Below are 25,490 nucleotides of genomic sequence, written 5' to 3' on the forward strand. Positions count from 1 at the left end.
ACATTCATATTCTTTCCTTCATTTTCTACATCTAAACAATCCCACAGAGAATTTTCACTCTTTTCTGGATCTTCCAAGAAGGGGAGAAAAAAACATGCCTGAGTCAAGGGAGCTGAAGTGGATACAGGAATTACTTCAGCAGCAAAACTAAAAGCCAACTGTCTCAATCCTGGTTCCCTAAGGTCAAGTACCCATGGATGGAGCTGAGAGACATAGAAAGGGCCTTTTCCAGCTTGATATTTCACAGGCCTGTTTTACCTCTGTGAAAGGTATGACTCCAAGGCAGGGTTCAGGGTATAATTCAAGAAAATTCTAATAAAAATTTATGTTTTCAGAGTTATATTACTCTGTAAATGGTAATGAAAAGGGGGTGGAAGGGTCAAAGAAAAGTACCTAGAGGCAGGTAACTTGGGTTTCAATCACCCCTATGCCACTATCAATCAATCAGATCAATATTTGTTAAGCACCTACTATGTGTCATTCACTGTGCTAGGTGCTGAGGATATGACTACAAAAAATTAAATGATCCCTTCTCACAATGAGTATACTTCCTAATGGGGAGATGAGAACATATATGCAAACACAGATAGCTTAAGTATGATGTCAAGACATACACATATAAGACACACAAAACAACAAAGTAGTTGGGAAGTGAGGGCACTAGAAGTTGGAGGATTAGGAAACTCGTAAGATGGTATCTGGGCTTCACCTTAAAAGATGAAAGATACTCCCTGGAAGTAAAGGGGTTGGGGAGAGAGGCCATTCCAGGCACGGCCAATGACCAATGGAACTCAGAGAGATGAGGGATGGAATGCTATGACTTTAGAAAAGAAAGCCAGTTTGGCAGGATCACAGACTAAATGAAGCAGCAGGAGCCAGATTATGAAAGGCTTTAAAACCTAAACAAAAAAGTATGTATTCTGATATAGAAGCAATACAGAGTTATTGGAGTTGGTTGAAGAGGGCAGAGGCATCAGATATATGGCTCATATTATTCTTTACTGGGGCACAATAGTCCTGATTGGGGTATGAACCAGATTAAAATGTAATTGGGATGTATTTAACAAAATAAAACAAATACAATAAAACAAAAGTATTATGTTAACTAAGCACATAAGTAATATGTAGCCTATGGTGATCGTTATAGTAGCCTACTTCTCTTTCTGTTTTGACACATTAGAGGACCGGGGGATAAACATTGTTAGTGCTACATTTAAGGAAAATTATTTTAGTAATAGTGTGTAGAATGGACTGGAAGGGGGGCAGATTTGAGGTGGGGGGACCAGTTAAGAGGCTGTTGCAATAATCTAGACGAGAGGCTATAAGAGACTGAGTTAAGTGGGAGCTGTGGGAGCAGAGACAAGGGATCAGATTAGAGAGATGATGTGAAGATAGAAAATGGATACATAGCATGAGAGAGACTGAAGAAGTCCATAATGCGAAAAGAAAGCGAAAGGAAGAACATGCAAAAAAAACCCCAAAAACCCTGAAACACCAAAACAACCCAGGGAATTAATTAGGGAGGAATAAAAGAGCTTTCTTATTGTAATGAAGCACAGTTGAAGCTGGACAACACGAATCTGCAATGTACTCAGTCATCTTAGTTTGGAGACTTTCTCTAGTTTCTTTTCATGTGTGGGAGTAGATGATTGGAGCAGTCCAGAGCTGAGGAATGGCAAGAGGAGAATTGTCACAAGATAATGGGCAAGAGAGCAAAGAGCAGAGGCCAGTGTAGAGCCAAGGTGGGTTGAGGCTAGGGAAGTAAGAAAGTGAAGTTAAAGAACGGGTTGTTTAAGAAAGTATTAAGGAGACTAAGGAATGGAAATCTTGATGAGTGTATAGGAGAGGTAAAGCAACAAGGAGATGTGGCATGAAAGGAGCTGATGGTCAGAAAAGAAAATATAAGAGTTCCTAATTAGGGAAATGGAACACTTGTGGGTAATGGCGAAATCTAGTATGTAACCATCTCTAAGCATGGCTGAGGTGAAGGAGTAGATCATGGGACTTAAGAAGACTGAGGAAATGAGGGGTGGGGAGCTTGAGAGGACACCTACATGGATTATTCAAGTCCCCAAGTCTAAAGGCAGGAATGGAAAGGCAGGCACCAGACTCCTCGAGAAAGGAGAGAATGATGTGGAGTTGGTAGACTGCAGCTACTATCATTTTAACTGTCTGGATTTTGATTTATAAAGAAAAAAGGCAAAGAGAACATCCTACAAGTAACAAGAAGTAGCAAGGAGCACTTCACTTTCCCTTCAGGACCCTGTGATGGGAGACATGAGAGAGAATACTGCACATATTGGAGAGTCTGGTTGGGGATGGAGGGGTCAGTGAGGCCTAATACATGGGAAAGTATGAGAAAAAGAAACTCAGAATGAAGGGGGGTATTTTTTCCCTATAGAACAGGACATTCAGGGGGCACAATGGAACAGGTAGGTAAAGTTGTATTGGGAGATGGAGATGAGAACATGAGGAAGGGGTGGGAGAACAGTTTTCTACCAAATGTCAAAAGGCCACTGGTTCTTTATTTAAGGGATAGAGGTGGAACAAGGAGTCTTTTTCTGAGTGATAGTGTGTGACACATGGAGAAAGAAGCTCTGAGTCTCCAAGGGATGTCACATTCACTAGCTTTACCATCATAAACTCATCTGACCTATCTTTCCTTTTTTGTTAAATGGTAGGAGGCAAGAACATAGATTATTTGAGCTCTAGTCAGACTGTTTAGAATCATATGAGTCTATGAAAAGTTTGCTCTATAAAATTACCTACTTCATAAATAGTAAATTCAGCTGCTTTGGTAAATGGATTTTTTTTAATGCTTATAACACTCGTCAGTCACTTTACCAATCATCATAACGCCCAGATCAGAGACCAGGCCCTGGAGTACTAATTAACTCTTATGCCCAGAATTCCTGCCTGGAGAGTGATGGCTGTGGCTGTCAGGGGTCTCTGTTGCCTACTATATCTTTAACATCCTAATTCATTTCTCATTTTCACATTACTTTGTGAGAATAACCAAACTGGTTTCTACAATTCCTCTTCTTTCCAATCTAGCCAACAGAGTACTGCCTGATTAATCTTCCTAAAATAAGACTTTAATCATATTTCTTAGCCACTCAATGATTTGCAGTGGCTCCCTGTTGCTTATATAAAAAAGACTAAACTCCTTAACCTGCCAAGGTCTTTCATCATTTGGCCTCAAAATACATTTGTTCTATCTTCTCAAGATAGACACAACTCAGTGAGGTGACTCTTCACCCCACCTCCACTCCTCAGTTTCCTCATAGGAAGGTGAATGCAGTGTTCATAGATACTATTAGGTCATGTGTATATGACATCACCAAGTCACGTTTTAGCTTCTTTTGATAATTATAGGTATGGCCACTTTAGAGAACCCTAACTTTTATAGAAAGTATTTGTTTTTATATCACAATTACATCTGGGAACACTCTACTACTCCAATTTAAAACTGAACTTTCCATTTTAAAAAAGAAAAACAATTGTTGTAAACTTCTGACACAACGACAAGGTGTCCAACTATACACAACATGTTGCTCTTAATAGTCCTCTGGTTCTCTGCTAAGAATCAAGTTAAAAAAAAAAAAGTTCATTCTTTGTTCTCTAGTATCATTATGAGTTTTTCAATAAATGAAGTGTTTGGTTTCTTTCTAGTAATCTTTTTATACATTGTTAGTCATCATAGATATTTTTCTTTTAATTCTGGTTATTTTACTCAGCATTAGTTCACATATTTATATGAAGTCCCATGTTTCTCTGAATTTCTTATATTCTTTGTTTCTTCCTAGGTAATAACATTGAATTACATTAATATGCCAATTCATTCAAAGGATTCTTGGTTCATAAACACTCATTTTGTTTCTAGTCCTTTGTTACCATGAATACATTCTGAATATTTTAGAATATACTGGACCTTCATTTCTGTTTTTGACTTTCCTGAAGTATATACCAAGAAGTGAGCTTACTAGGTCAAATGGTATCAAAAATTATGGTACTTTTCTTGTGTCACTCCAATAACAAGAAGAGTTATCCCAATTCACAGCTCCATTAAGAGTGTATTAGTTATACTGACTATTCCCAGTTAGGTTCCCCACCCCCACCCCCAATTTTTGTCAATTTGTAGTAAAAATTGAAGTAAAATCTCAGGTGTTTTAATTTGCATTTCTTTTATTAGCTAACTCAGAGTATATTTTCATAATTGCAATTCTTTTTATGAAAATTGTTTGTTCACATATTTTGAATATTTGGATAATGGCTCTTGGTATTATAAATTGTGCTCATACTTTATATATAAACTTGTTATTTAGTTACTATTTTAATTTTGCCTTCATTGACTTTGTTCTTAGAAAAGGTTTTAAATTTTATGAAATTGAAATAGTCTGTTTTGTCTTTTGTTCATTCTTTAGTTAAGAATTCTCCAAGTGACACCATGTAAAGTTGACAATTTGCACTTAGTACTCTATTCCCAAATTTATTTAAATTTAGAATTCTGTCTTAATCAAAATTCTTAGCAAGATTAAGCTTGTATTTGTTGAACTTGATTTTTTTTCTCTATATAGAATAAAAGACATAAAAATACAAACATAGTTTTATAAATCTGAACCTATTTTTACTGAAGACTCAAACCAAAGCACAAATTCATAACTAAGTAAAAGCTTGGACTAGATTTTCATAAATTTCTTTTTATTCACTTTATTTATTTTTCTTCCTTAAACCCTTACTTCCCACCTTAGAATACTGTGTATTACAAATCAAAACAACTCTGAGGTATCACCTCACACCTAGCAGATTGGCTAAAATGAAAGAAGGGGAGAGTAATGAATGTTGGAGGGGATGTGGCAAAATCGGGACATTGATGCATTGCTGGTGGAGTTGTGAAATGATCCAGCCATTCTGGCTGGCAATTTGGAACTATGCCCAAAGGGCTATAAAAGAATGCTTGCCCTTTGATCCAGCCATACCATTGTTGGGTTTGTACCCCAAACAGATCATAGATAAACAGACTTGTACAAAAATATTTATAGCTGCGCTTTTTGTAGTGGCAAAAAACTGGAAAATGAGGGGATGTCCTTCAATTGGGGAATAGCTGAACAAATTGTGGTATATGCGGGTGATGGAATACTATTGTGCTCAAAGGAATAATAAACTGGAGGAATTCCATGCAAATTGGAGAGACCTCCAGGAAGTGATGCCGAGCGAAAGGAGCAGAGCCAGAAGAACATTGTACACAGAGACTGATATACTGTGGTAAAATCAAATGTAATGGGCTCCTGTACCAGCAGCACTGCAATGACACAAGACAGCTCTGAGGGATTTATGGTAAAGATGCTACCCACATTCAGAGGAAGGACTGCAGGAGAGGAAACATATAAGATAAACAATTGCTTGAATGCATGGACTGAGGCGGACATGAATGGGAAATAGACCCTGAACAAGGACACTTGTTACAACCAGTGGAAATGTGCGTTGGCCATGGGTAGGGGGAGAGCGGGGGGTGAAGGGGAAAGTAGGGGCATAAAGTATGTAAACAGATTAAAAACAAATATTAATAAATGTCTAATAAAAAAAAGAATACTGTGTATTATTCTAAGGTAAAAGAGCATAAGGGCTAGGCAATGGGGGGTAAGTGACTTGCCCAGGGTCACACAACTAGAAAAATGTCTGAGGCCAGATTTGAACCTAGGACCCCCCATCTCTAGGCCTGGCTCTCAATCCACTGAACCACCCAGCTGCCCCCTATTCACTTTTCAACCAAGGGCATGCCATCCAAATACTCAACCTATTGCAATGTGGCTTCTATTCTCATGACTTGACTCAAAGTGCCTACTTCAACCACACTGACTATCCCTTTATTTGTTACATTTGAGGGTCTTTTCGAAGGCCCCATTTAATTTTGGAAGCAGATAATGAGGCAACAAGGCTAGGACTGGATAAAGAAATTTGGGAATCATTTATAAAGAAGGAGAAATGAATCAAGGGAAAGTAATGAGATTATGAAGCCAAAAAAGTATAGCAGGAAAGAAGAGCACAAGTCTGCCTTTCAGGGGCTTCCCAAGTTAGTGTCATGGTGCAAATGAAGGTCTAGCAAAGAAAAGAGAACAACTGTTCAGACAGGTCCAAGGAAAACCAAGAGAGAACAGTGTGACAGAAACCTAGAGAAGAGAGTGATCAATAAGGTTACAGGCTGCAGAGAGGTCAAGAAGGGGAGGAGTGAGAAACGACCACTGGATCTGGCAATGATTAAGTTCATTAGTGCTTTGAGTGCAGATGGAAGCATACTTTTTTCACTTTTTTTGTTTTTTTGACATGCTTTCTTTTGCAACATAGTTAATAAGGGAATATGTTATGCATGGTTTCGCAGGTTTAATTATTGCTAAATATTGCTTGCTTTTTCAAGGAGTGGGGAAGAAGAGAAAGGGAGGGAGGCAATTTGGAACTTAAAATCCGAAAAACGAATGAAAAATGTGAGATGTGGTTAAACATCTAAGAACATGTTAGAACGCTAAAAATATTTTAAAAAGAGACAACAAATATGATAAGTAAAGAAAAGCATGGAAAGAAATAAATTCATTAGTGACTTTGGAGAAACATCTCAGTCGTACTATGAGGCTGGAAGGAAGCCTGCAAAAAGTCAGAGAGAGAAGGAGAACAGAAGGGAGAAGCTCCCATTGTGGACAGTCTTCTTAAGGATGCTAATCAGAAATGGGAGGAAATAAGAGGAGGGAGCAATCCAGTGAAAGGCTTTTAAGGATGAGGGAGATCAGGGCATGTTTGCAGGCAGCAGTGCAAGGAGAGATGGCAGAGGGGAAACCTGTTGAAGAAGCAGAAATAAAATAGGGCCATTCAACCTTCAGAAGAAAAAGGAAGGGAAGAGAATGGCAGAGGACACACAGGAGAAGAGAAAGTTCTGGTGGCTTGGATTTGTTCAGGCAAGGAGGGTGAAAAACTTGGAAAACAGGCTGTGGTGAGTGGGATTAGAAAGGGACAAAAGGATTGCCTTGGGGTAGTGAGAGCCCAGCTGAGATTATAAGACGTAAATTTGGAGGGGACCTAGCAAGTTAGCAAGATTTTCTTTCTCAAACTTCTTGTAGCAGCATGCAAGGAGAGGCAAAGACAATGGATGATGAGAGAGAGTAATCCAAGGATGGTATATGGAAGGGCAAGATTTTTGGAGGAATAAAAGAGTGAGGGACTTGAGAGAAATATACAGTGTAGAGTAGAATTGATCTCCCTTAAACCTCTCCCTGTTCAGATTCATCCTCTATGCCAGTGCTGGGCAAACTTTTTAAAGAGGGGCCAAAGGAAAAGAAATGCTCATCTGTCAGTCTGTTTCTAAGGCAACTCTTTGGAAGTTTCATTGTATTGTATCCTACTCATTGTGTTCGTCAGATTAGAAATAATGTCACACAGCCGGACAGAACATTTCAGGGGCCCGCATCTGGCCTGTGGCAGTAGTTTGCCCATCACTGCTCTATGCTGTCAGGCCAACATTCCCAAAAGCACAGGTTTAATGGTCATGTCTCTGCTTAAGAAATGTTAGTGGCTGCACATTTCCCTCAGGATTGACTATAAAACACAAGTCTCTGCTGTGGGCCCTCTTCTGATTTCAATTGTCTCTCAGTGATTTCATCTCTCCAGAGATTATTCCCATATCTAATGTCTCTCCTGAGCTCTAGTTCTCCAGGATGAGCTGCCTTTTGGACATCAGGAACTGACTGCTCCACAGACACCTTAAATCCCCCACATCCAAACAGAACTTAATCTTCCCCCTCCCCCGTTCCACTTTCCAGTTGTTAAGGGCACCACCACCCTCTCCATTACCCACCCTCATCCCTCCCACATCCAATCAGCTATCATCCGTTCTCCCTTCACAACGCCTCTCCTCCAAAGCCCCTTTCTCTTCTCTCCCATCCATGTTCTGGTGCAGGCCCTTATCACCTTTTACCTGGACCACTGCGATAGCTTCTATTGGTTTCTTTGTCCCAAGTCTCTTTCTGTTCGAGTCCAAAAGCCACTGGACGGTCAAAGTGACCTTCCTCAAGTTCAGGGATGCTCAGGCCTCTTAGGTATCCGAAGCCTTCCCAACCCAGCCGTCTTCCTCTGGGCTCTCTTCCACGCACTCCAAGATTGGGGCACACTGGCCTCTTGGCTCTCGCTTCTACTCTGGCCATTTGAACTGGCTGCCACCCATTCCTGGAAAGCTTTTCCTCCTCTAACTCCAAGCTTCCTTGGCTTCCTTTAAGACTCAGCAAACACTGGACCCTGTGCAGGATTCCCCTGATCTGCCAGGCCCTGCTGCTCTGCTGCAGAGAATACTTCCCAATTACACTATATATCTTGTAAGTACATGCATGTCTCCTTCACTGCAGTGGGATCCCCAGGAGAGCAGAGATCACCTGTTCCTTCTCTTTGTATCTCTAGAGCTTAGCACAATGCCTCTGTCTAGGTCACTTATCTGGGAACATGATGCACACTCCCTTGTAAAACATAAGCCCTTTGAAGGCAGAGACTGTCTTACTCTTCTATTTATATCCACAATTCATGGCACATGGCAGATGCTTAATAAATGTGTATTAACTGAGAAAGTGGAAAAATATTTAGTACTGTATTAGAATGGAGGTGGCTGGGAGGTATATAACAAGGTAATAAGAGATAGGACCACTGGGAAAACACATTAATATTCCCACTTTTGAAATAATTTAACAATCCTACATTGTACTGTATCATTTTAAGTGCCAAAATGTGTAGTGAGAATGCAAATTCAGAAAAGAAACTGCTACTGGCCAGAGAAATTATGGAAAGCACTACAAAAGAGCTGAGAATTGAGTTGGGAGTTGATGAATGAACTGTATTCCTACAAGGGAAGGAGAACAATATGAATTAAAAATTTGATGTTGAAATAAAACCAATCTGTTTAGAGGGGGAAGTGGTTCAAGGTAGAGAATAGTTAAAGAGTTTCAGTTGAAGAAAGAGTTTGGGGTTTGCTTTCTTAGATTTGATCTTTGTGAGGTCATAAGGCCCCCTGGGAAGAGGGTGCCAGATTAAGAGACAAGAAGACCTGGTTTTGAATTCTCCTTGGAGATCTGTATAACCTAGAGCAAATCACTTACTATCTCTAAGTCTCAGTTTCCCTATCTGTAAAAGGGGGATAATTTAGCACTTGTCCTATAGGGCTGTTGCAAAGTGCTATCAACAATAGCAATCATATTAGCTAGCATTTAGATAGCCCCTACCATGTGTTAGCCTCTAGGAGCTTTACAAATATTATCACATTTGGTTCTGAAAACAACCCTAGCCCATAGAAACTGTGATTATCCCTACTTTATAGAAGAGAAAACTGTAGCAAATAGGCTAAATGACTTTCCCAGGGTCACACAGTGAGTTCAGGCCAGATATGAACTTTCTGCCTGCAGGCCTTGCACTCTGTGCACTATGGTGCCTCTGGAAACTGAAATCATGTGTATAAACCTTAAAGTAACACATAAATGTGGACTATTAGAACTATGAGGCCCAAAGAAGCTGCTGAAGATTGTGAAATAGTGTGGTATAAAGCAAAATGAACACAAGTTCTAGAGTCAGAGGACCTGGGTTCAAATCTACCCTCTGATGCTTACAAGTTGTGTGACCTTGGGTAACTGACTTCACCTCCCTGGGCCTCAGGTCCTGGTCTGCAGAATGAGAGAGTTGGATGAGATGGCTCTAGAGATCTCTTTGAGCTCTATACATGACATCCTATGATTGTTCTCCCTTCACATAGAGCATTAATTTGGGGTCAGTCTCTTCACTTGCAAGAACATAAATTAACAAAGGGACACAAACCTTTATTTATAGAATGTATATAAGGAAAAGGAGATCTTTTAACAAAAAATGTCAACTAACTTCAGTTGAAATTATATAAACACAATCCTCTGGTTCCTTGTCCTAGATAAAAATATTCTTATAATAAAACAGATTTGTATTTCTAATGTAAAAAGAAATTGTAGGGCGTATCTAAGTGGCTCAGGGGATTGAGAGGAAGGCCTGGAGACAGAGGTCCTGGGGTTCAAATCTGGCCTCAGATACTTCTAGCTGTGTGACCCTGGGCAAGTCACTTAATCCCCATTTCCTAGTGTTGTAGATAAATTAATAAGTAAGGTGTAGATATTTAAGATTAATTATTAGGAGGCTTATCAGGCAAGGCTGGAGAATTCTAAATGGAATGGGGAAGCAGAAAGTGGCTCTCTCTCCTGGGATGGACTCCATGTTGGCTGGGTACAGGTTGAAACTGCTCAACTGACTCAGTGGGAGACCTCAGGGAAAGTGAAAATTGTATCCTGGAGGAAGAATCGTCTACCTGTGGGAAGTTAGGTTGAGAATATCAAACCTGACCTGGGCTGCTGGTCATCTCAGGCTGGTTTAACTCCCTAATCTTACCCATCTCTGGATTACTATCTTAGGACCTGGAAGAGCCGTGTCACCGCTGGATTTACTTCCCTTCCTGCTAGCCCAGCTGAGCCCTGATAGCCTATAGTTTAGAATAGATTAAGTTCCTTCCCTGACCCAGAAATCTGCCCATAGTTTGTTAGAATAGAAACCCCTTTTTCCCTTCCTGCAAACTGAACTTTGTCTAATTAAACGTGGTTTATTTAAGCTCCTTGCTGTCACTCAATCCCTATGGAGGTTCCCTGGTTGGTCTAACTGCGTGGCAGTTGGATCCTAACTGTCACTCCCTCCAACTGCCAAACCTAGTCTTGATGTGTATGTAGGTTATTCCCAGTTTATTGCCCTGTGCTGTCAGTCCTCCTTCTCCCCTTTCTCTAAACCCAAGGTTTATTATTTACCCACAAGTGTTTCCCCATTAGATTAGTCCTTACCACTCTTCTGCCTTGGAATTAATACACAACATGAATTCTAAAATGAAAGGAAAAGGTTTTTTAAAAAAGTTAAAAAAAATTTAAGGCAAAAAATTGCATTCTACCTATTCAAAGCATGGTTTTTCTGTGTAAGAAAAACATGTGAAATGAATTCAAAACTATCATGGCCTAAACAAATCCAATGAATTTATGAAAGGTACATACTGAATATTTCAATGAACAATATTTTTCACTGACACTGCCCAAGTGTTTGGGAAGCCTGTGCACGATCTTTGTCTTAGGACCCCAAGAGTTGAGATTTCCCCTTATGCCTATATCAGTATTCCTTAAAAGGGCCTGAATAATGCAATAGCCCAGACACTTAGGTGTGAACACAAACATATCAACAACACTAAAAAGAAGTGAAAAGAGGACTTCTGTCACTAAGTAGCATATGAAGAGCCAATGTTTGCACAGTGAAGGTGGTGGCAAGCATTAGGAAAACAAAATCAGCCAGAGAAATTCAATTCCTTACCGATTAATCCCTTCTTTGGTGTAGAACACAGAGTAGGTGAGGTTGTCTCCGTGAGGATCAGATGCCGGTGTTCTCCACGTCAGTTTGATGAAGCGAGTAGAGACGAGTGAGGCCACGACGTCCCTCGGTGCTGAAGGCAGTGGTCCAGTTGTGGCTGGTGCTAGATGGTCAGTAGTGGCACTGGTCAGTGAAGTGGGAGGTAATGTTGGGATGGCAACATCTTGTCATGTGCAAACATTGGGGAATATGAAGGGCAAACCACGACGGTTTTTAAAGAGAACATAAAAAACAAAACAAAAAAAAAGAAATAAACAAAACCACGATGGGAAACAAAATAAAATGAATGAACACAAAAAAGGCCATTAAACTGAAGGCTAACATGCAGGCAAAAAGGTAACTACTGAAACTAATGGGAACTATTGCAGACATCACTGCAGAGCAAGCGGACTCTCTCTGTACTATGATGGGGGTGGTAGGAGGAATGGGAAGGGTGACGGCTGAGGACAAGATACCACCTCACAAAAATGGAAACAGGAGTGCCTAATGTCATTTCTATCATTTCTGCGAATACCATGAAAACTTCTTCAAGCTTTAGAAGTAAAAACATGCTTTAGTTTTACAATACCTCCATAGCCACACTATATTTTACTCAAAAATTATAGGATAAGAGAATTCATTTGAGCTAGTCGGTTACAAAAAAGCAATCAGTGGATTATATTAATCTAATTAGAAAGCTGTTCCAAGTTTATGTGATTCTAATGCAACAGTATAGCTATAATGTTGGCATTTTAAATTTTAGTCTAATCTTACATTTTCCACTATAAATTAGCATCTGGGTGGTAGTCTAGGGCAGGCTGCCAACCCTTAACTTGGGCAGAAGGATTCCACTTTTTTCCTGAAGTAGCTCTCATCTATCTAACTGATAGGACAATTTGCTGAATTTTAAAATCCACAAATATAGAGATCATAACATTCACTGTCTATACTAATACAATGTATGTGGGGTATATAAATGTATGAAAAAAGTTTGGAAGGCCCTATTGAAATAACATAGGGGTTCCCAAAACCTTAATACAATTTTAAGCTATTAACACTTAAGTCTCATGAAATGTAATTTATTACTTTGACAAAGCATAGCAGTTGGCAAGTAAAACTTAACGACACATAAAAAATCTTTGGCCACCAGGTTTATATAGCCTATTCTTTCAGATGTTTTGGAGATCTACGTTAATGTTATGAGACAATTCTAAAAATAGCTCTGCTGTATGACAGTGGACATCTGATTCTTGTTACTTAAATTCACCAGATGCACTGTCTCAGCAGGACAAAGTCCTGTGTTGATGATCTGAGTTACTATTATTTGGCTTTCTAAAACAAACTTATCTCCATGCTTAGCTGATCTAAATCTTTATTGGAATGGGAATCAATTTTGTAGAAACAGATTCCACCTATGCTGTGAAGTGGGGGGGGGGGCGATTAAAGAATCACAGAAACAAGAGAAATCTTCAAATCCAATTAACTCATTTAAGAGATAAGGAAGCTGACTGAGAAAGGCTACATGGAAAGTCAGTGTCAAAAGTCTAAAGCAGGGGTCGGCAATATATGGCTCCTTCTGCAGGAGCCATAAAGTCCATTTTTTTTCAGGCGCTGTTACAGGAGCGGCACTGTGAGCACTGTACGGCTCTCACAAAATTACATTTTAAAAAATGTGGCATTTATGGCTCTCACGGCGAAAAAGTTTGCCAACCCCTGCTCTATAGCAAAGCTCAGGATTCTGGACTCTGAATCCTACTGTTTTCCATTATCATATTCTCTCTCATAACAAATAAGTATATGTTCAGGAAAGTATTTTAATTCCCAAAGGTTTTTTACCATCATGACAAATCTTTCTTACTGCAAATTAAATTCATGCTTATTTTTTTGTGTTATTATTTGGCAAATAACTAAGATTATGGTTTTACACACACACACACACACACACACACACACACACACACACACACACACCCCCAACCAAGAGTCACAAAATGCCGCTGTAAATGTTTAGGACAGTTAAGTTCAAAGAGGTTGTGCTATGTTTCTGCATCACAGATGAGTTGAAAGTTAGATATGGACTTACTTTACTATCTGCAGGCCTACTCCTGCTCCAAGGCTATACCTTGAAAGATACCTAGTTTCTAGTACAGACAATTAAGAAATTAGAACATGGAAAGGAGGGGAGAGGAGACAGTGGTAATAAGGTAATAACTTAAAAAAAAAAGATGGCAATCAGGAAGGAATAGAAGCCAGTATACGATTTATCTCTCTTTATTTAGGTAAAGAGGAATGAATATTCCAAAAGGATGTAATAAAATGGTTTATATTTAACTAGGAGATCTACTCAGAAAAATACTCTAATACATATTCCTTTCAATTCTGCAACTTAGATAGCTTTTCTCTGAGATTGGTCTAAATTCTGCTGACCTTTATCTACTTTTAGCTAGACAGTTAAGAGAACTAGCATCCCAATTAATTCTCAAAATAGATAAATTATCTCTTGATAGTTTCAAGACGACACAAATAGATTCAGGAGAAATATGTATCTTGGTTAGATGCCAGTAATATAACAGAAATCCTGAAGCAGTAAGTACTATGGTGAATGTTAAGTGGAGATAAGCATTACTTCTCAGGAGACTGCAAGATCTAAGCACAAGGGATGATAATACAAACCCTTCAGTTAAATGGAAAATGGTCACAAGGAAAAGTCTTGACAAGTATCTATAACCAAAGGTCACAAAGAAGAGATGATAAATTGTGTGGACCATGGAGCCATACAAATTCTTTGGTATTCAAATTAAAACATTAGTACCTGTACTCAAAAATATTCAACCTATGCTACAGATGAAGAATTTTTAAATTTTATCCAACCTGCAATTTCAAAGGTTTGGGGCTCCCAGTGAAAAACTTTTACCAATGCAAATTGAGACCTTCGTAATTTGCAGTCTCACAGACTTGCCTGGAACACTGAATGGTTAAGCTCTTTGTTCAGGACCCAAAGCCAATATATGACAGCAGCAGGACCTGAATCCAGATTTTCCTTGCCCTGCTGAACCTGGCTCTCTATGCATTATACTATACTGCCTTTCATGAAATAAATAAAATACACACTAAATACAAATAACTATAACACAAAACCATTGTATTTAAATGTCAAAAAGAAACAAGGCAACAGGAACATTTAGGGGAGGAAGGGATCATTTCCACCACTGCAAGGATCATGATGGATGGGGTAGTATTTAAGCTGAAACAGTAAGGATTCAACATGGGAAGATGAGAGATGGGAAAGACAGTATGATATAATAAAAAGGAGTCAAGTAGGCCCAAACCTAATTAAAATGTAATTGGGGAAAGTTTTAACAAAATAAATACAACATAAAAAAGATAGTGGTAATTTGTGGTTTTCTAAGAATCTATTCTTATTTGAGTTTGACAGCACTGATGTAGTGTGGATGGAGGACTGGACTTGGAGATTTGGTTTCCAATCCTGCCTCAGATATACTGTGTGACTATGGTTAAGTCTTATGACAAGGAGTCAAGAAAACCAGATTCCAATCTAGCCTTAGACACATCTGTATGACTGTAGATAAGTTACCTGAACCCTTAAGAGGCTAATTTTTTCATCTGTAAAATGGTGGTAGTAATAGTTATTAACAGTCCCTGCTCTCATGGAGATGTTTAATGGAGGAGACAACTTGCAAAGAAGCTATGTACAAGGTAAGTTTTCATACAGATGAAAGTCATCATAATAGAGTCACTGAATTGTGAGGTACATATGCTATTAGTGTGGATGATGACAACAGCACTATGAATAATGATAGTTGAAGAGGAAAACTGCAAGCCAGGTTCTTAAGTAATCAGGGAAAGTCATGGAGGGCAACAGATGACTAACAAGGACATGCAACTAAAAGCATATTATCTGAGTAATAATGTTCTAAGCATGCCTGTGAAGTCTTGTTAATTCTACCTCCACATCATCTCTCTACACTCACATGATCACCTTGTTCCCTCTCACCTGGACTATTGTAATAGCCTCCTAATGGTCTCCATACTCCAGGCTCTCCCTTCTCCAGATTGTCTTTGTAGAGCTGCCAAACACACATCTGATCCTCCCTCCCTGTCTATCTGTCTGTCTGTCTGTCTCTCTGTCTCTGTCTCTCCCCCTTTAGGGGAGAACACAAACTCTTCTGTTCGGCTTGGTTTCAGTCTACCTTTCAGATGTGCTATATTTACTGCTGTAGCCAAACTGGCCTAAGTCCTGTCCCTGGACACAATGTTCCCTTTTGTCTGGCACAGAGCAAGCATTTGGTACATATCTGTGGCACTAAATGATCTCTTTCCAATACATACAATACAACATTCTCAAAAGACTCTTAGCTCCCATCTGAGTCCCTCGCCTGCCCCCCTCCCAACCTACTGCTCCTAATTCCATGATTTAAAGTCAGGATCACCAATACTGATCCAGACTTTGGGGTTATCTGCAGAATACTGGCCTCACAGAGTTGTGAGATTCAGTGAGACAATGTATGTAAAGGCTTTCATATCTAATTCTTCCATCCATCGCATTTTAGATGCAATGCACATATGAAGACCTTTTCAACTCCCTCTAAAACAATCCTTAAATTCTTGCTCTCCATGGCCCCTGCTGCTACACTAACACTTCATTCCTGGTCACTTGGAATACTGTCTTCTCCAGCTAAGAGATCTTCCTGCATTTTCTAGGTCCTCCTGTTCTCCCTTCATACCACTATTAGGACAATCTTACACATAGATCTGGACTGTTCTACTCAAAATAGTCCATAACTCCTAAGGGCTTGATGGATAATTTATGTTCTCTTGTTTGTTATCAAGGCTTTCCCTAGTCTGATGCCCATCACTCTATAGTTCCAGGTTCATTGGTTATTTACTATGCTTTAGCCAAACTAGACTGATTGCACATGGTTCCCTCATCTTTGGCATATCTTCTCTTCTCTTAGGTACTAAATTCTTACCCTCCTTATTTATTCATTTATTCATTCATTCATTTATTTATTTTAAGCCCTTAACTTCTGTGTATTGACTTATAGGTGGAAGAGTGGTAAGGGTAGGCAATGGGGGTCAAGTGACTTGCCCAGGGTCACATAGCTGGGAAGTGTCTGAAGCCGGATTTGAACCTAGGACCTCCCGTCTCTAGGCCTGGCTCTCAATCCACTGAGCTACCCAGCTGCCCCCTTACCCTTCTTTTAAATGTACCTCCAGAACCACTTTCCCCAGAATCCTGGAGAATGGAAAAAGTGCTGGCTCTCTGACAGAATACTTGGGTTTAAATCCAATCTTCACCACTTAACATGTTGCCTTGGCAAAACATTAAGCCCCCCTTGGCCTCAGTTTCCCTATCTGTCAAATCAGGAGTCTCAGATAGAGGGAGCTTCTAAAGTCCTTTTGAACTACTATGACCTTCCTTTGTGGCCATCATAGAGCTCTGTGATCTGTACCATCCTAATGAACTTAAATTTTATTATATATTTCCCTTCATTTATTCAATAAACATTAATTATGTGCCTATTGGCATTGGGCTGGGTTCTGGGGATTCAAGGACAGAAAAAACACCAACCTCTGCCCTCAAGGGATTTATGTTCTACTGGAGTTGGGGGAAATGAGGAGGAAGAAGCTCGCACAGAATAATTTGTGGCAAAAGGCATATCAAACCATTTCCTTCCCAGCAGTCCTATTATTGTTCTGACTCCCATAAGCCCAGGATGTCTTCCAGTTTCTAAAACCCAGTGGCTTAAGATGAATGACTTGCTTGCACTTGGCAGACATTTAATAGACATTTGTTGAATTGAAATGAATATCAATTTTGTTTTATTCATTCATCAAATAGTGAGTAGAGAACAACATGCTGGGTGTTTTGGTATTTATTTTTTGCTAGGGTAGGAGGATATATTTGCATGCACAAGAGTACTTATATGCTAATTCATAGGATTACAGATTTAGAGCTGGAGGAGACATTAGAGGTGAGGAACAGACTCAGTAAAGTTAAGTGATAGGCCCCAAATCACACAATTACTGAGTATGTCGATTTGAAGTATCAGACCTAGAGCTAGAAGGCCTTGGGGCACCATGTAGTCCAACCCATACCTTTTGCGAATTAAGAAACTGAGGCCAGGTTTTCTGACTCCAAATTCAGCATTATTAAATTAGAAAAAAAGAAATGAGGGTGGATTTAAGTTGAAAACTGTTCTGCATATTTGTATTTCATGTCTATATTAAATATCAAAAATCTCTTTTGCTTACAATAATGTTATCTGCGGGGCAGTTAGGTGATGCAGTGGTTCAAACATAAGGCCTGGAGTTAGGAAGAAAAGGTTCAAATCTACAATCTGACACTTATTAGCTACATGTCCCTAGGGGTAAGTCACTTAACACCTATTTGCCTCAGTCCCTCATCTGTGAAAAGTACCCTTAAGAATGGAAATAGACTTTTTTTTATAAAGGAGTCATACAAGACTCGTTATATTTTCACATAAAACTTCAGCTTAAAAATTCTTTTCACCTGAAAATCACTTGAACACAACTAAAAGCAATAGGACACAAAGAAAAAAAGATAAACTAAATGAAAACTTAATGTATTTTGTATGAAGTTCAAATAACAGGAGGAAGGCTGAGGAAATAATCTACACAAAGAGTAACTAGATGACATCTTTTTTTGATAGCTGGTGATGGTTTTTTAAAATAATACCTTCTTTCCTTTCCTTGAAATATGAATGTTGCTAAAATCTGACTGGAATAGAGCTATGTGACCCAAGTGGTCAATAGTCAGATTTGTTATCAAGGAATTATGCTAAGTTTCAATACCAATAATAAAGTAGCTTTATTACTGTAAAACTTATGAATCCGTTTAATAGAGGTCTCAAAGAAGGCCTCTAAACTTTTTATTTTGTTGTTTTCTTTCTGGTTTATTTTTACTACATTTCCAAATGTATTAATATCTCTACCAAAAAAGCTTATCATGGTTGTGTCATTTAAAATTATTGTAAGCTCTGGGACACTAAAACAAGCACGTACTTAACCTGACTGATGCCAAATAAGCACACAGATCAAATAGAGAAACTAATCTTGCTGAGAATTGCTGAGACTTCTATGCCAATAAAACAGTCTTGAACCTAGTATGAGAATCGAGGTTGTGATGTTTCACATACGTTAAGATGTAGGACTCCTTGAACTACACTCCTTGTGAAAATTTATATCAAGTACCTAAAAATTGGCTGTTCTGGCTCCATATTCTATCCCTGAGAAGAAATGATGAAAGAAGAAACGACATAATATCAGACTAAAATACAAATCTAGTCCTTTTCTCTAAATTTCTTACTATGGTGGTTGACTGTGGTCTTGGCTGCTAAGTGGGTAAGTGCATGATGTCGGACATAGATTGCTTTGATTGGACATTATTCAAAGACTTAGTGTGATTTTGTTTTTCTTATTTGGAATTTTTCCATATGAAATTTAGGATTAGATGTTCAGAATTTTCCATCCACTAGTTATTTAGCCTTTTTGTGCTAACTTTTCTGATGAATTTGATTGGCAGTGATTTATATGCCCCCTGCCTCAGTCATGCATTTCTTTATGATTTCAGTGTTTCTTTCTATACTCCTCAGGGTGGAATGTGATTTTATTTCATATGGAGAATTTAAGTTATTTTAGGAAAAAGAGATTTACTACCTCCTGGAATCCAAATGGAGATGCCCACATGGAGAATCCATGCTGATCCAGGAGCCTAAGAGAGCAACCAAATGTGCAAAATTTTGAACTTTGGGGGGTTTTAAATTCATTTATCTGGTTTTAAAATTCATTTGTCTTGCTAAAATTCATTTTTTTTGTTAAATTCATCTGTTTTGTTTAAATGCATTTATTTTATGGATATATATATATATATATATATATTTGTGAAAGAAGGGGACTGCCCCCTGAATTTTTTTTGCAAAAGAAGTGCCAAGTATTTGATTTCCTTATATTATAAAAATTTTTACCACTCTCCCCTTGTATTGATGTATACAACCTTTATTTTATTGTAATTGTAAATTTATTTATGTTTGTTATGATCCATTGGGGAGACTGGTCTCTCAAAGGATCGGGGGGGGGGGAATGTGTCATTTTAAAATTACTTTACTAGGGCTCCCTGCTACAACTTCCCCCAACACCTCCCACTTCCTTTGTGGGAGGTGTCAGAGAAAATATAAGAGAAGAGTTTTTGGTGCCTTTTGGTCTCTCTGAGCTGGAGGCTGGCTGACTCTCTCTACCCTGGACCCTGCAGAGTCTTTTTTCCCCTTCTATCTACCTCCTAGTTTTCCCTAGACCTTCCCTTTTCTAATTTAAATAAAACCTAATTTTTCTAAACCCTAAGTTGCTCTCTGATATTTTATTTGAGCCCTGAAGGGCTCTGGTCAATTTACCCCTGCTGGGGGCTGGGGAACCACTACCTTCCTTTCCCTTCCTCTACCTTCCTCTCTCCTTTCTCCCATCCATCCTTCCTCCTATCTACCTTCCCTTCACCCCTTAACATGGTGGAAACCTTTTCTAAGCCTTGCCCAATAATCCACAGTAAGTTACTTATTGATCTTGTTACAATAAAATCCATTACTATGAAGAACTGAATTCATGTCTCAGATTTCTATTTCCTGTCTCTACCCAACCCAAGTCTAAGCAGTAATGTAGCAGGTGTAGGCAGGGTAGAACAGGAGGAAAACCTCCCCAAAAAAGCACAAGCTGGGCTGAAGTCCTAGGTCTTCAGTAGAAACCCTGGCTTTGTTATATTGGGTGTGACAATCTACTACTCTAGGTCTTACTTTCTTCATGTGATGAGGCCAGATGAGAGGTCACGCCTGAAGATCACAGGGCTCATGAAGTACATAGAATTATTACAAAAAGTAGTGTAATGAAGAAAGCTCTGGACCCGGGGTCTAACAGCTCTCATTTAAAATTCTGCCTTTTAAGCACTGCTCTGCGACCCAGACTCTTTATTACCATTGGAGTTGGTAACCCAGTACGTACAATAAAGGAAAGGTCCTTTTTAAACCTAAAAAGTTATTCACATTGTTGTTGTTGTTGTTATTATTATTATTATTATTATGATGTGTTTATATATTTTCATCTTGTTTGATGAAATTCAGATAGAAATAGACTGGAGATAAGTTGCTAACTTATTAATCCTTCTTGTTTAATGTGGACTATTGGGCAAGTTGATAAAATGATTGCTTTTTCTCACTCATCTGGTGGAGATTCACTTAACATTTTCAGGACAATCCCAGTAGAAGAAAAGATAAGGATGATATACACTTTATCTTCTTAATCTCATTTAGCTTTGATTTCTTCTCTTAGGCCGCTATATGTCCCCCCGCCCCCAAAAGTTTAGAAATTATGGGCATTGGATATTGTCACAATAAAAAAACATTGTTCTTACATTTTTGTGAATCACAGTCATGTCTGGAAGCTTGTGGGCAGCAGTTTTGTGAGGGTGGTCTGGTTTTGGTGCATGTTATGTGTTGCATTGTCCAGAATGTTGAGGGGTTGTAGTTATGTGGGGATTTTTCATTCATTCCTTTATAAAGGCTAATGAGATGGGCTCCCAGTCAGATCCTTCTAGGCATTCTATAGATGCAAAGTTTTGGAAATTTCTATGTTGCAAAGCTTTTACCACTTTCTTGCTTAATCTGTACTAGTAAACAAATCAAGCCTTTTCATGAAAAACTTTCTGTACTTTTTGATGGAAATATATAATGCCACCTTCTTCAGCAAATGAATCCACATGATGCAGCCATTTGAGATACACATACATACAACCCCAATACCTCCTCAATCAGTTTGGCTGGAACATAAAATACCCTGAAAGAAGCAGTATGGGAAAAGATTAGGAAAGTAGGGTGGTGCCAGACTATAAAAGCCAAGCTACTTTATTGTTCACTAGTGCCTTCTCTGTGTCAAGGACTGTATTAAAAGCTGAAGAAACAAAGGCAAAGATAGTCTTTTCCTTTAAGGACCTCAGAGTCTAAAGGAGGAGACAACATGGAAACGAATATGTACAAATAAGCTATATATATAGGATAAACTGGGCATAATCAACAGAGGGAAGGCATTAGTATTAAGTGGGACTGGGAAAGACCTGCTACAGAAGGCAGAATTGTTGCTGGGACTTGAAGGAAATCTAGTGATGCCAGGAGGAGATGAGGAGAGAAAGAGTTCAGGTATGGGGGACTATCTAGGAAAATTCCCTGAGTAACCAATAGGGAGTCATGGAATATTCTGAACAATGGAGTAACATTACCAAAGCTATGCACATTGAAGAGTCATTTGTCAGCAGCATGAAGAGTGTCTGAAAGGAAGTACATCAAAAGGAGAGGCCCAAGTAACACGTGTTCCTGGCATCTCAAAGGCTTGACTAGAAGTAGCATCATTTGTCTTCTTCCTGACAACAGCCATCTCAAAGCTTTAGTGGTGCTCAAACTATGTATTAGAGAAAGAGAGCTCTACAGGTACAGATAAGAAGGGATGCATTCCAGGAATGAGGCAAAGGTATGAAGATGGGAGGTGGAGTGTCAAGGCTAAGAAAAAGAGAGGTCAGTTGCAGGGCAGACAGAATAGTATCCAATGAGGGTAGAAAGATAGTTTGGGGACAGATGGTGCAAGGCTACAGAGAGCAATTTCCACTTTATTCTAAAGGCACAGGAAGTGGCTTGAGCATGAGACTCACATGATCTGAACTATGTTTAAGGAAAACTGCTTGACAGCAAAGTGTAAGATGCAGCAATCAGAAGGCTGCTGTAATGATCTGGGTGAGAGATGATGAGACCCTGAATTAAGGTGGTAGCTGGATGAGTGGAAAGAAGGGATCAGATGCCTTTGTCCTTTTCTTGAATAATATTTTTATTGTCTTCTCTACAAGAAGCTTCTCCTCATATCTTTTAATGCTGGCCATCTCCAACGAATACTGCATATCTCTCAACTGCACAGAGCATGTTGTCTCCCCCATTAGATTAGGAGCTCCTCAAGGGCAGGAACCAAACTTGATGTTTTATTGCATCCCGGTGCTTGGCACACAGCCAGTATGTCAAGGTTGAACAATTTTTCCAAAGTCACATCATTCTAAGTATTTAAGGCCAGATTTGAATCCAGGCCTTTTTTACTCCAAAATGAATATTTTAAATATTATGGCATATTGTCTCTATATTGTGTAAGAGGGAAATAGGTTTAAAGCATTTTGGAAGCTTAGGGAGATAGGCAGGAGCCGAGATTCCTACTGGTACACAGTGGACTTTCTCAAAAAGGCAGTTGGGGTTTTGAAGGAGTGGGGAAAGCCACTGACCTGAGAGACCTGTGGATTTGGGTATCTCTAAGCAACACCTGACACCTTACAACTAGCAGGATAAAGGAGTAGAGGTTGAGATTTCTGACTTGCTTGGTGGACAAGTCCCTGATTTCCTCTGAAGAGTTCTTCAGCTAGTTCCCGTGCTCTTGGAATATACTTGGACTACATCAGGATCAAGATGCCTATTCAGAGTAGTGTAGGGATTTCCCAGATCTTCAACTTTTTTCATCCTTAGTGTTTTAGGTTAAGTGTGACCTCTCCCATCATCATTAACCTTTAGTCTTTATAAATCTTTGGTCCCAGGCTACTCACTTCTTAGTTTCACAGACTCCCAGGCTAGGTGGATGTGTGGTGGCAGATGGTATCAACTGCCAATCCACAATCCCCAGTTCCTTGTTCTTTGGTGGGGTTTATGTTTCCCCAGTTTGTTAGTCCAGTCTGTTATCCCTGTCCAAACAGTTCTCTTTCTCCCCTTTCTCTGGACCCAGTAATATTTAAGTTACCCACACAGTGTTCCCCCGTAAGAATTGGAAGATCAAAAGGTCAACATTTTCAAAGGAAATAATGAAAATACAGGAAATAAGGGATCTGTGACCAGATCTCATTAGTAAAAAGCAGCCATCACTGATGCTATTTATTGTTTAAAAAATAAGAAAGAATATCAGTGGGGGCAGACCAAACCAGATCTAGAAGCAAATCAACATAGTCATCCAGCATTCAACAAATCCAAGAACACAAACTACAAAAAAATGGGCTCTAATATTTAGAAGTATTTTGCACAAATTAAACAGTTTTTGTTACTACTTTGTTAAATTTTTATACACAAAAAACAAACAATGTAAATTACAGTTTGTAATCCATTCTTATTTTTCTTTGCACATTAAAATGTCTGAGTTTGTTGATATCTTTAAGTTCTCAAAAGACTGGAACAATTTTAAGCAGTTAAATGATGCTGATCTGAAAATATAAAAAGAAAAAGAAAGGCATTCTTGACAAAGCCATTTGGAAAAACTGAATGCTGTCACAACTGTAGTTATGGAATGAATTTTTAATTCTAAAAGGGATAAAATAAAGTGTAAAAGGCAAATACATAAGTTTTAAAAACTTCTTTAAAAACAAAATCAATGTAACTGGATAATGAGAAGCTACAGATTTGGGGGAAGAGATCTTTGCAAGAAGTAACTTTGATAAAAATCTGGCTACAGATTTGGGGGAGGAGATCTTTGCAAGAAGTAACTTTGATAAAAATCTGATACTCCAACTCTTTTGAGAACTGACAATTATATTCAAATAAGAACAGAAAATGATTCAGAAAAGGGTTGGTTTTTTTTTAAATGAGAAATAGAGAGAACCAATAACTATTTGAAAAAAATTACCTAAATCTCTCATATGGAGAGAGGGGTAAAGCAACTCAGTGGATACTGGTTTAAAATAATCAAATTGGCAAAGAGAAAGTCATTACTGAAGGGACAATGGGAAGAAAGGAACTCTATCAATCTATTGTCAATCCTTTTAATAGACATAACTATTCTGGAAAACAACTTGAAATATGTGAGGATTTGCCAAACTAAAAAGTTTGCCCAGCACTGTTCTAAACCACTAATGATGAAAGAAATTAAAATTAAAAACTTTATAGTACCACCTCACTTATGACAAATGCTGGAAAAGATCAGGGAAAATAGATACACTAAACTCTTGGTGTAGCTATGAACTGGTTCAATCATTCTGCAGAATAGAGGAAAGGAAAATAAAAAGGACCTATATATACAAAATAATTATAGCAGGTGGCAAAGAATTGGAAATTGAGGGACACTCACCAATTAAGGACCGGCTGAATAAGTGGCATATGACTGATGAAGTACTATTGAACTATAACAGGGAGTAGCTACGTAGCTCAGTTGATTGAGAGCCAGGCATAGAGACAGGAGGTCCTAGGTTCAAATCCGGCCTCAGACACTTCCCAGCTGTGTGACCCTGGGCAAGTCACTTGACCCCCCATTGCCTACCCTTACTGCTCTTCTGCCTTGGAACCAACACACAGGTAAAGGTTTAAAACAAACAAATAAATAAATAGATAGATAGATAGAAATAACAACATGTCTCTAATCAATGATGACTTGGAACATTTTTTCATACAGCTATAGTTTGATTTCTTCATCTAAAAACTGTTCATAGCAATTGATCATTTATCAAATGGGAAGTTCTCTAAATATTTTAGATAAGAGATCTCTATCTGAGAAACTATGGGTTTTTTTCCCCCTGAACTTAATGCTTTCCTTCTAATGTTGTCTAATGTGTAAATATAATTTTGTATCCTTGAACTACATTTTCCAGAATATCCCTTTTCCTTTGTCCCCATGTCAAGTTCTTATGTTGTATTGATAAAGTTGTGTGTAAACTCCGCCCCACCCCCACCCATGCAGTCTGGGTAAGCTTATTTATGAAAAGTTTTTAAACAAAAAAAAATTGAGAATTCTATCCCTTCGTGGATCACTAGAAATGTAAGATTAAAATTAACATCCAATACTCTATTATAATTTTATAAGATTTTTAAATAATAACTTGAAGTAGAGGAAAGGGAAAAAAACCTTCAGTAAAGAGAAGCTTATCTAGACCCCACACTGGGGAGAGAGGGAGAGAGAGAGAGAGAGAGAGAGAGAGAGAGGGAGAGAGGGAGAGGGAGAGGGAGAGGGAGAGGGAGAGGGAGAGGGAGAGGGAGAGGGAGTGG

The 25,490-nt window shown here is 38.8% G+C and overlaps 1 protein-coding gene across 1 annotated transcript in view; it reads right to left on the bottom strand.

Moving 5' to 3' along the window:
- The window catches only part of NEO1 (neogenin 1), a 199,360-nt gene that overhangs the window by 95,100 nt on the left and 78,770 nt on the right, over positions 1 to 25,490 (bottom strand). Inside the window, exon 7 of the mRNA XM_044660264.1 lies at positions 11,386 to 11,605. Coding sequence (XP_044516199.1) covers positions 11,386 to 11,605 — 220 coding nt within the window. The remainder of the gene's footprint in view (positions 1 to 11,385; positions 11,606 to 25,490) is intronic.

Source organism: Gracilinanus agilis, chromosome 2 (genome assembly GCF_016433145.1).
Source record: "Gracilinanus agilis isolate LMUSP501 chromosome 2, AgileGrace, whole genome shotgun sequence".
NCBI classification, from domain to species: Eukaryota; Metazoa; Chordata; class Mammalia; order Didelphimorphia; family Didelphidae; genus Gracilinanus; species Gracilinanus agilis.